Here is a 12,365-nt window from a genome sequence, read left to right as displayed (position 1 = left end):
GTTGAAGAGACCTCACCTGCTCCATTCCTGCCCCGTACACATGCCCCTCTACTCCACACCCTCTTGTAACTTCTAGTGTTGCACATCTGTGTCCCCAGCTGTCATGGGCCTCAAGGTATGGACTAAGTTAGGTTTGTCTCTGTCAGAATTCTCTGTGCCTGGCACACACTAGGTACCCTGACAAGGCCTGCGGAGAAAATACAGGGTGTGGGAAAGTGGAATGTGTGTGTGTGTGTGTGTGTGTGAGTGAATGTGAGTGTGAGCTTGCAAGCTCCTTGAGGGCCAAGCACCTGGCTGTTTATTCCATCTTCCCAGCACCCAGCACGGGGACAGCACCAAACATATTGAATAAATGAATAACAAAATATATAACAGTCATCAGACTCCCCCAGTTGTCTTCTGGGATTTCTGGAGGATTCAGCCACTCTTAAATCCCAGGTATGGATGGACAGTCGCTGGGAACCTAAAACACTCCAGGCACAGTTCTAGACCTTTTACTGCTATCTCATTGATGTCTCATCTTGTGCATCAGAGCTTACTCTCTCCCCGTGGCGTAGATGGGCAAACTGAGGCCCAGAGAGAGTCTAAACCCCACCTAAAGTCACACACGTAATGGGAGACGGCCCCAAAGCCTGACACCACATTCAGAGTTCTTTCTACCACATCAAGTGTGGCCAGCCCTGGAGGAAGAATCCCCCTGAAGCCCCATCCCTTGATCATAAACAACACAAAAAACACGAGACTGACGGTTTCTCATCCCAGGGGGCTGAAAAATGGGATTTATGAAGCCATTAATTACTTCCTCCTAATTAAATCAAAATTAATTGCGAGCAGAGGTACGTTTTCCTTATTAAAGACAATTAAACGGACAGTGCGGCTACACAAATAAAATGAGTCCAGGATTTAAACAGAAAGCAAATCAAATAGAAAGCCTCCCCGGAATGAGGGGTCTGTTCATGACGGTGCTACTCGTAAACCAGGAGTTCATCAATTTTCTTTAAATATTAGCAACTTAATTAAATCTGCTCTCCTCCCCACTTTAATCCTGCCGTATATCTAAAATAGATCTCACCGCCTACAGGAGTTGGTCATAAGTGCTGACCCCATAATTCTATCTTTTTTTAAAAAAATTAAAAATCCTACAAAATCCACATCCAGCTGACAGAAGCCTCCGGGGAAATTACAGTTCGGAAAAGGGATTAGTCAGAGTACCCAGATTTTATGGAAATGCTGGGAGGTTGCTTTGAGGGTGGGTGTCGTGAGAAGGTTCGGGAGAGGTGGGCCAGGGTTGCCAATGGGGGCAGGGCCGCGGAAGGAGTTGTTTGTGTGGGGCCTTGGCGACAACCACGGGGCCCAGCGGTTCCTGTGGGTGCTGACAGGAGCCTGGCGGTGAGTGATGGAGGAGGCGGTTGTAAAATAGGTTACCGTCGGGCGCCCGGGGTTCACTCTGCGGATGGTGCTGTTGCTAAGCTACCTTTAGAATTCGACAAGGACGGATGCTCCGAGTGGCTCCCTGGGGTGGGGGGAACCAGGAAGCAGTGAATTAACTGAAACCGTGGTGAAGTCCTTTCTTCCTGAAGAGTGAGAGAGCGTGCTATGAGAGTGTGTGTTTGCATTCATGTGTGCCCACACAAGCACTCGTACATACGAGGGACTCAGCTGGAAAGGGGACAGGTGGCTTTTAAAAGCCCAAGCTCATATTCCTAGGGTGTGGGGGGGGGGTGGGCTAATGACAACCTTCCCCCCACTTAGTGGTAAGAAACTGTAATGTTACGTTGCCAAAAAGACTTTTTGGGATTTGGGGCGGGAGTTCATAGTTAGATGGTACACTCAAGATGGTGGAACTATCCATAATAGTGAGACTTACAAGGTAAGACTTAACAATAATAAAAGTGAATACTTACTGAGCACGTGCCAGGACCCAGAAAGTATTCTAGGTTCTTGACAAATGCTAACTCACTGACTCCCCAATGCCAGCCTTTGAGCTGGGTCCTAGTAATAGCCTCACTTAACAGATAAGGAAACTGAGGCACAGAGAGGGTGAAAACAGTCGGCTGTCTGTATCCGTGGGTTCTGCATCAGTGAATGCAGCCGACCAAGGATGGAAAACATTCAGAAACAAAATTGGGTCTGTACTGAATATGTACAGATGTTTTTCTTGTCATTCTCTAAACAATATAGTATAACAACTATACTATACTTGCATAGTATTTATACTGTATTAGGTATTATCAATACTCTAGAGATGATTTAAAGCATATGGGAGGATGTGCATAGGTTCTATGCAGACGCTATGCTATTTTATATTGGGTTTTGGTATCCATGGGAGGTCCTGGAACCAGTCCCCCATCGAGAGATACTGAGGGACAACTGTAATGTGCCCAAAGTCAGGAAGATCATAAGCAGCCGAGCTGGGATTTGAGCCCACGGGGTACAGCTCCAGGTGGCCTTTAACCACACACAATGCCACTTCTCATAAGAAAGTGTACATTGGGCAAATATTTGCTCAGAGATGGAAACTTCTTCTCCCTCCCTGGATGGAGTGTTTTTCTGGAGGTGGCCCTGAGAGTAAGAGAGCAGGGCAGGGGCTCTGGGTGAAGGTGATAGAGGAGGAGGGTGACAAGTCACAACAGCAGTGGCAATGTGGAGAGAGGTTGCTGGGGGAAACAGAAAGGGCCCTGGGCCCAGCACAGTGCTTGGCTCCTGGCAGCTGCTTAATATGAGGCTCTTGAAGTGAGCACGGAGATTGTGTTAGGACACCTGGTTTCTTGGGTTGGTTCTGCAGCTATGTTGCTGTGTAGCCTTGGCACGATCTTCTCTGCCTCTGGGCCTCAGTTTCCCCTCCTTGTAATGAAGGGAGCTACAGGGCCCTCCCCTGCTTATAGACTGTGGTTCCACGAGATGGGGGTGGGGTCAGCTCACGCTGTTGAGGTGATAAAGGCTAGGTAGGGGCAGATGAAAGCATGAGTCAGCAGCCGGTTTTCTCATCTTTTCAGGATGTGGGTGGCTGGCGAGGCTTTTGCAGAGCCCCAGCTGCTGGATGGACAGCAGGGCTGAAGTGCCTGAGATGACCACCTTCCCTGACATTTAGGCAGATGCATCAGTCCTTCCCTGTCTCCAGGGTTTTCCTGGACTAAAGGCCTTTTCCCAGGTCTGGGAGTCTCTGAGGGGTCTGGAAAATCAGGCTGGGATTGACCTCTTCTCTCTCTTTTTTGGGGGCTTAAAAACTTCAACTCAGGGGGCCAGGTGCGGTGGCTCACGTCTGTAATCCCAGCACTTTGGGAGGCCGAGGCAGGTGGATCACTTGAGGTCAGGAGTTCAAAGCCAGACTGGCCAACATGATGAAACCTCATCTCTACTAAAAATACAAAAATTAGCTGGGCATGGTATAATCCCAGCTACTTGGGAAGCTGAGGCAGGAGAATCGCTTGAACCTGGCCGCGGAGGTTGCCGTGAACCGAGATCGTGTCACTGCACTCCAGCCTGGGCAACACAGCAAGACTCTGTCTCAAAAAACAAAAACAAAACCAACAACAACAACAACAAACACTTTAACTCACACAGGTTCAACTCTTGGCCATGCCACTCGCCCACTCTATGACTTTGCCCTCTGTTACTTTCATTTCTTTATCTACAAAAGGGAATGATGATTTCTACCTTGCAGTTTAAGGGTTAAGTACTTTATATGGGAATAATAAAAAACAGCAACAACAAACAAACAAGCCGCAGGCTGAACACTTTATGGGCTCTGCTTTCTTCTTTAATCTTCAACAACCTTAGGAAGCCGGCTCTCTGAGCCCCTGTTTTTACAGATGAAGAGACTGTGTGTTGGGGCGGTAAAGTAACTTGTTCAAGGTCACACAGTGAAGGGATTGGCAGAACCAGGCCTCAAACTCAGGTATGTCTGCCTCCAAAGCCTTCATTCTTAGCTATTTCACCACTGGCTACTACCTATCATATAGCAGGCTTGGTCACTCCATCCCCAGCCCTCACCCCATTCTACCAGCGCCACCATCCCCCACACCTGTCTCAGAGTCAGGAGTCCTAGGCCGTGCCACTAGGTTGCTGGATGATCCTGAGCAAGGCCTTGAACCTGTCTGAGCTCTGTCTGTCAAATCCTGGCTCAGCTTAATTGTGGGAATCATTCATTCACTCATTCATTCAGCCACATGTATGGAGGGGAAAGTAGCTTTGGGCCAGGGATTACTGTGTCTAGACCAGAGAAAATCTGAGCTTCCTGCAAGGCAAACCCAAAGGTTTACATCTAGACTTTCCTTCTCTCCTTGTCAAGGATCCCGATCTCTGAGCCTCAGAACTGCCTCCCCGTTCCCGGACTCATTTAAGCACACAGGAAGCTCTGGAGTTTTCTTTCCCCACCCACATTGCTGACCAAGACTTCCTGGAAAGCTAATTGGCCTTAACAAAAGCCAGATACTGTCCTGGGGCACCACTCCACTTTCATGCCCTACAATCACCCTCCACTTCAACACCTCAACTGCTGACAAGGCTCTGAGCAAACCAGCTACTTTCAGATGTCCAAGTCTTTGATTAGATTACGTCCTCTTTCCTACCAGCCAGATGAACTTCTACACGTATGTCAAAACCCAGTTCAGGTGTTTTCTCCTCCATGAAGCCAGACAAAATACACTACTTAATGATTGCCTACTCAGTGCCTGGTGCTGACTCATGAAGCTTTTTATGCACCAGGGTGCCTCTGCCACTCTGGGGATCCTCAAAGTGGCAGAGGCTGGATCTCACTCACCTTTTCTCCCCAGCATCACACATGGGCCCCACAAGGGGCTCAGGAATTGAATGGATGAATAAAAGTCCTTCTCAGCTCCTTATACGCCTATGGCACAGATCTTCAGCCAGATTTACCAGCATTTACTCAGAGAGTTTGAGAAAATAGTTTCATTCATTCATTCATTCATTCATTCATTCATTCCCTTAATAAACCGTTTGCAAGCAATGTCTGTGCTAGGCACTGGGGATTTCATGGCGAGCCAAACAAACATGGTCTAATAGGAAAGACACACATTAATTGCACAATCAAACGAACACATGCATAATTAAAGTGTTATGAAGGAGAGATGCTGGGACCTCAGGGGGGATGTGACAGCAGATCTGTCCTAGCCTGGTGTGAGCAAGAAGGGTTTCTCTGAGAAAGGGGCACTGGAGCTGTAGTGTGAGTGTCAAGTCATCAGTGGAAGGAGCAGGAAAGAACAGTTCAGCGGGAGAAACAACTTAGGCAAAGGGGCAGTGGCAGGAGTGTGCAGGGGGCATTGACTGACTTTCAGAAGAGCAACAGAAGGGCAGTGAGGCTGAAACTCAGAGTGTGGCAGGAGATGAGGCTGGAGGAGGAGCCAGATCTTTGTAGTCAATGGATAGAATTTGGGCTAGTCCCCAAGTGCATAGGGAGCTGCTGAAGAATTTTAAGCAGAGTGGAGTGGCTAGAGTATGTGTGTGAGATGATCAGATTTGCAAAGTCGTTCCTAAATCCCACATGCATCTGGCTACAGCATGGGCTGGGATTGCCTGCTGGGCTCTCTCTAAGTTGCAAAAGGGAGGGGAAGGAGAGGAGGGCATGGGGTGGAGTGGGAGCGGGGCTGTGGATCCCCTTATCAGTCCTTGGTCAGGGAGCAAAAGAGGCACATGAAACGTGGATTTAAAAGGGCAGGTGAACAAGGGTTTCTTGTATCTACCAGTGGGTGTCCCCAGGGTCCTGGGATCTGGAGTTGGAGTGGGGCCCCAGTTTACCTTGCCCACATACAGGGGCTCCGTGCCCGTGTACTCCTCCACCACGAAGAACTGGTTCCACACCCAGCCGCGTTTGACGCGGCCAGCTCCCAGCGCGCCGTCCTGCCGAGCTCCGGGCGCCGACGGCGAGGGCGTGCCCGCTGCCCACAGGCGCACCAGCAGCGTCGGAGGCGGCGGCAGCAGCAGCAGCAGCAGCAGCAGCAGCAGTAGCGCGGGGGACAGCGCGACTCCCGCCCGGAGCCCCCTACCTTCGGGCCTCGGCCTCATGCTTGGCCTGCGCGGGGCCGGGGCCCAGGAGCATGGACGGCAGGCACCAGGGCGCCGCTGCTTGGTCGCACAACGATGCGGCGCCGTGTCACATGGTGGCCTCAGCGCGGCCGCCGGGATGTCGCCCCCGACGGGGCACCCGCACGGGCCCGCGGCCCTGAACGCCGCCCAGCCGCGGGGGTACCCGGCTGGAGGGGGAGGGGGCGCGGCCGCATCCGGGGCATGGACAGCCCCCGGGGTGCCCGCCCGCGCCCCCCTCGCCGCGTGGCGTGCGGATCACCAGGCAGCACCTGGACAGCTCCAGAGTCGGGGAAGCACCATGGTTCCTGCGCAGAGAGGATGCAGGATGGGGCTGGCAGATCCTGCCAGGACTAGGGGTCTTCCCCTTCCATCAGGAGCCTGCAAGGGAAACAAGAAAACATTAGAGGGGCTTCTGTGTAGGGGGAGGGCAAGTCGAGTCTCTTTCCTCTTGTAGATACTAATTAAACACCTACTGTGTGCCTGGTACTGTGCAGGGTGGGACAGGCATCATAGCAACTCACAGTGGTCCCCTCTTCTTGGAGCCCGTAGTCTAGTAGGCGCCCTCTCCCGCACACCGCAGCCTCTCCCTTCACCTGGCATCATATGCCCCTGCTCTCCCAATCTCCTGCGCCTTTCTCACAGCCCCTGCCCAGCTCAGCCCTCATGCCCACACAAGCAGAGACCCTAGTAGGCGGCGCCCCTGACCTGGCTGACAATCTCTCCAGCCCTGCCCAGCCCCCAGAAATCCCCCACCCCAGGTGCTTCTAGAAGGCATCTTCAAGAGCTCCCAAGACCCAGGCCTCCTCGGTGCACAGAAGTCCAGCACCCAGCCCACCACCAAATATGCCTGCCTTCCTATCCATCGCAGCACAGACAGGTCATTCCATCTGAAACAGGCATCAAGGGAAGGCCCTCTGATGTGCTCCTACCCCACACCAGCTTCTAGGGATAGAGCACCTGAATCCCAGAGGGCCTGGCTTGGAGACACCCCCAGTGACTGCGGGCAGGGTCGCAACCCCTCTGAGCTTGCCTCTGGTGCCTCCACATTCCCCCAGAAAACATTTATTTCCCAGAGTCCGAGAGACACCTTTCCTCCCCACTCCTGGACCAGCCTGCCATCCCCAGAGCCATCCATCTCTCTTCCCCTCTCTCTATCAGATCCTGCTTTCAGCAGGAAAGGATCTGAGGGACTAACGCCTACTCAAGCCACAAGATGAATAATGGCTTAATGTGGGTGTTTACAGGGGACAGCGATGCTACTTAATGGAGGAATTTCAGGCACAGAGAGGAGTGCGTGGAGGTGAGGGGCTAAATCCCCACTTCTCCTTCTCCTGAACCCAGTCCAGCTCAGTTCAACAGTTCAGTTTCACCAAGCTTCAACTTTGTGCTAGGTTTGGCCAGTTGCCAGGGGCAAGGTAAATAAGCTCACAGTTTAGTGGGGTGGAAGGTGAAACCCTTCTTATAACAACCTAAATGCTAGGTGGCATATGATCAGGGCTATAAGTGTCTGTGTGTGGACAACCTGAGACCTGTGGAGCTCAGGGAAGGGACTGAGCGCGGGTGTTTGGAAAGGGAAGGTAGGCGGGAGACAACCAGGGTTACTTCTTGGAGGAGGCATCATCTGAGCAGATGGGAAGAAAGGGATGGGCATTTCAGGCAGAGGAGTGTGCATGGTGGCTGAGTGGTCTGGCCAGTTAGGGGAGTTAGATTGTGAACAGGGGTGTGTGTTTGGGCAGATGGTGTGTGTGGGTCGGGGTAGGGGGCTGACCCGGCCCTAGCCAGATCTTCCTGAGAACAAAGGAAGTGGCCTGACTCTAGGGAGGAAGAAATGCAGACCGCCTTCTTCAACCCAGCATCACAGTTGGCAATGCCCATCCCTTTAACTCACGGGAATCACAACTCTGAAAGTTGTCTTATGCCTATTTTGCAGATGCCTAATTCCCCAGTGCTTTTTTTTCTAGAATCTGCTCCAGAAAATCTTTATGGAAGGAGTTTCAGGGTGGGGAGTCATCGCTGGAAGGTGAGGGTGATGGTGAGGGGGTTAAGCTGTAGTTCTGGGCAATGAGAGTGAGAAAATGTCCACATTCCATAGGAAGGGATGGAGGGAGGGGTCTGGAACACGCTGTTCCCTCTTTCCCTATAGGTCCAAGCCTGAACTCATGGGGTCAGGAGGACCCATGATCCTGCTGTGAACATACCGCTGCTGCCTCCAGGGATCCGGCTTTGATTCCCTGCATTATGACCTGGGCTGGTTGTAATGAGGCTGGAGTTATGGGTGAGGAGGAGGTGCCACTCCAAAGCCTTCATTTCCTGGAGCGTATGGCTTCCCTGTGTGCACCATGGGAACTGTTCCCCCAACTCCAACAAGCAGCTCCAGGGCCCATCACAGCCCTGCAGGGATACAGAGGAGGGGAGAGGCTGAAGGGAGAGAGAATTTGGAGGGAGGCTGCTGTCACTTCTGGAGAGGGCTGTGGAGGTTGATGGAGCAGCATGTCAAGGGGAGATCTGTCAGTGTTTGCGGGCACCAAGCTGTTACTCTCCTTCCCTCCTTTCCTTTATTTCTTTGTTTCTAACACCTTTTACAAGGATGGGGGGCACTGAGATCCATTCATTCAGTCACCAAACATGAGGGTCTGCTACAAGCAGGGAGACAGAACAGCGTTTTATCCTTTCACTCATTCATTTATTGAACATACGTTAACAATCGCTTTCTGTTTAAGACAGCAAGATGCAATCAGTTATTCAGCGATCTATCAGCAAAGAGATGCATTTCTTCTGGTTATTCCTTCACTCTTTCCACAAATGTTTACCAGCACCTCTCTTATGCTAGTCCATGTGCTGGGCACTGGGGACATAGCAATAAAAAAATGAAGTACTGGCCGAGTGAGGTGGCTTGCGCCTGTAATCCCAGCATTTTGGGAGGCCGAGGCAGGTGGATCACTTTAGGTCAGGAGTTCGAGACCAGCCAGGTCAACATGGTGAAACCCCATCTCTACTAAAAATACAAAAATTAGCCAGGCGTGGTCGTGGGTGCCTGTAATCCCAGCTACTCGGGAGACTCAGACAGGAAAATCGCTTGAACCTGGGAGATGGAGGTTGTAGTGAGCAAAGACCATGCCACTGCCCTCCAGCCTGGGTAACAAAGTGAAACTCCATCTCCAAAAAAAAAAAAAAGAAAAAAAAAATTGAAGTCCTGGCCCTCGTGGAACTGACCTTCTGGTGGGGGACACAGATAATAGAGGAATTAATCTACAATATAATTTCAGGGAGTGGTAAACATTGAGAAGAAAAGTAAAGAAGGAGGAAGTGGAGAGAGAATGATGGAAGGAATGGAGTGAGTGCGTTGTTAAAGATACGGTATCAGGGAGGGAGGGCCTCTCAGAGGAGGTGGCATTGGGCCGAGTCTGGAAGGATGACAAGGAGTGCTGTGCACAAAATAGTTCCACACAGAGGGAACAGCATGTGCAAAGGTCCAGAGGTTGGAATGAGCTGAGATGGCATTTGCAGCTAAAGTGTAGGATGCATCTGGACATGTGGAATTTGGGGTGTTGGGGAGGAGAAGGCACTCTTGTTGTAGAAGGGCTGTCCAAGGCAAAGGCCTGGAGTCAGATCCCTACTTTATGTATTTTAAATTTTTTATTTATTTATTTTTGAGATGGAATTTCTTTCTGTCACCCAGGCTGGAGTGCAGTGGCATGATTTCGGCTCACTGCGACCTCCGCCTCCCTGGCTTAAGCAGTTCTCTTGCCTCAGCCTCTGAAGTAGCTGGGATTACAGGTGCATGCCACCACACCTGGCTAATTTTTAAATTTTTAGTAGAGATGGGATTTCGCAGGCTGTTCTTGAACTCCTGACCTCAGGTGATCCACCCACCTCGGCCTCCCAAAGTGCTGGGATTACAGGTGTGAGCCACCATGCCCGGCTAAGATCCCCACTTTACAGAGGGGGAAAGTAGAGCCCAAGAGGACTATACCAAGCATACCTCATGACAAAGCAGTGCCTCAAACGTGGGACTTGGACTCCCCAGGCATAAGGCATTTCTGGGGAATGGGAAAAAATGCACTTCTAGGTGAATGCAACCCAGTGTCGGAGTGACAACTGGCAGGGCAAGCCTGTTCCCCGCTTGTGAGGGCACAATCTGTACTATTGTTTGAGGGTGGTGCCCTGGCCCTCCCATCCTCACCTCTCCCTCCCCCTCCTGGCCCTTCATACCTCAGCCTACAGATCCTCCCTCAGGCATCTTGGCTAGATGCCCTGGCAGCCTGCCAACTCTTCACTGCTCTGCACAGCCCTGCTAGCCACAGACATGTCGGCCTCTTCCCTCCCTTCCTTCCTTCTTCCTTTTCCTGCTCCAGCTGCTTTTCCTGAATGGATGGTGACTACAGGACCCTGTCCTGGCATTCAAAATCGGTCCAGGGAGGCAGCTGTGGAGTCCTGCAGCTGCATTCAGCTCTCCTGGGACCGCCTCCCATGAGACCTGGGGCATGTTGGTGGCCTTCCCTGGTCCTCAGGTCTCAGCCTACTGCACAGAGCTGTTTAATCCCAAATGGAATTAAAAACTGAGCCCAGGCCTGGCTCAATTAATGCTGGCTCTGCCCTGTCCACACTTCAGCCTCACCTCCTATAATCTGTCCATCTGCCCATGGGTCTTTGTATATGCCTATGGTTTCTGTGTGCATGCGAACATGTGTCTGCAGTCACATATGTGACTGAGTGTGCATGACGATCTGATGTGCATTCCTTCATTTCACAAATATTTATGAGTTTCCACTCTGTGTTGTTCTAGGCACAGCAAAAAGAAACAGGTAGAATCCTTGCCAGGTGGGGGCACAGCCAATAAACAAATAACGTGTCAGACAATGGGAAGTGCAGTGGAGAAAGCAAAGTGGAGTAAGGGGCAGGAAGTTCTGGGGATGGTGGGATTTGCTGTTTATCCATCTATCGTCATTATTACAAATGCTCATTTATACAGGGTAGCCAGGGAAGGCCTTGTCATTAAGATGAGATTTAAACAGAGATCTGAAGTGAGGGACAGAGGGGTTGTGCACAAAGCTGGGAGAAGAGGGTTTCAAGCTGAGGCAACAGCAGGTGCAAAGACCCTGAGGTCAGCAGCACGTGTCTAGTGGGAAGGAGGAACATCAGGGGGTCTCGTGTTGCTGAAGTGGGGTGAGTGCAGGGGAAGGAGCAGCAGATGAGGTCAGAGAGTGTGGAGGTGGAGTCAGAGCCTACAGGCTCTCTTGGGTTTTTACTGTGAGTGAGATGAGACCCCTAAGAGGGTTTGAGCAGAAGAGTGACATGATCTGACTTATGTTTTAAAAGATCATTCCGGGCTGGGTGCAGTGGTTCATGCCTGTAATCTCAGCACTTTGGGAGGCTGAGGCAGGAAGATTCCTTGAGGCCAGGGGTTCAAGAGAAGCCTGGGCAACATATCAAGATCCTGTCTCTACAAAAAACTATTTAAAAAAATTAGCCAGGAATGGTGGCATGTGCCTGTAGTCCCAGCTACTTCGGAGACTGAAGCAGAAGGATTGTTTGAGCCCAGAAGTTCAAGGCTGTAGTGAGCTATGATCACACCATTAACACTCCAGTCTGGGCAACAGAGTGAGACCCTGTCTCTAAAAGAAAAAAAAAAAAAAAGGCCAGGCACGGTGGCTCATACCTGTAATCCTAGCACTTTGGGAGGCTGAGGCAGCTGGATCATTTGAGCCCAGGAGTTCAAGACCAGCCTGGGGAACATGGCAAAACCCTGTCTCTACAAAAAAATAGAAAAATTAGCTGGGTGTGCTGGCATGTGACTGTAGTCCCAGCTACTCGGGAGTCTGAGGTGGAAGGATCACCTGAGCTTGGGGAGGTTGAGGCTGCAATGAGACATAATCACACCAGCCTGGGTGACAGTGAGGCCTTGTCTCAAGAAAAAAAAAAACAAGTCATGCTGGCTGGCTACTGTGTTAAGATAGGTAGAAGCTGGGGTTGGGAGGAGCCTATGGGAATATTTCAATAATCCAGCAGAGGACTAGTCAGGGGCTTTGATCAAGGGGGAGCAGTGGAGATGCTGAAAAGTGAGGCTGGGCCACAGAATATGTTGATGGACCAGAAATGGGGTTCAAGGGAAGACAGCAACTGAGTGTGACCATGCCCTTAGCCTGGGCAGCGGCAATGATGGCGTTTCCTTTCATTCGGAGCTGAAGACAGCAGGAAGAGCAGATTTGGGGGGTGATCAGGAACTGACCTTGATGTGTTACAATCAGTTTTTGGACAGGTTACACCCCAAATGCCTGTTAGGCATAAAGCAGAGATGCGGAGCAGGCTCCTGTGCCTAT

At 51.1% G+C, this 12,365-nt stretch overlaps 1 protein-coding gene across 3 annotated transcripts in view; it reads right to left on the bottom strand.

Moving 5' to 3' along the window:
- Positions 1-12,365, bottom strand: part of CDH22 (cadherin 22) — a 134,952-nt gene that overhangs the window by 71,678 nt on the left and 50,909 nt on the right. For all 3 annotated transcript variants that reach the window (XM_063634246.1, XM_063634247.1, XM_055266030.2), the window contains exon 2: positions 5,758-6,423. In XM_063634246.1, the coding sequence (XP_063490316.1) occupies positions 5,758-6,024 (267 nt within the window). In that variant the 5' untranslated portion in view covers positions 6,025-6,423. The remainder of the gene's footprint in view (positions 1-5,757; positions 6,424-12,365) is intronic.

The sequence above is a fragment of the Symphalangus syndactylus genome, chromosome 24 (assembly GCF_028878055.3).
Source record: "Symphalangus syndactylus isolate Jambi chromosome 24, NHGRI_mSymSyn1-v2.1_pri, whole genome shotgun sequence".
Classification (NCBI taxonomy): Eukaryota; Metazoa; Chordata; class Mammalia; order Primates; family Hylobatidae; genus Symphalangus; species Symphalangus syndactylus.
Note: the sequence above shows the minus strand (reverse complement) of the source record. Positions and strands in the feature narration are given on the sequence as shown.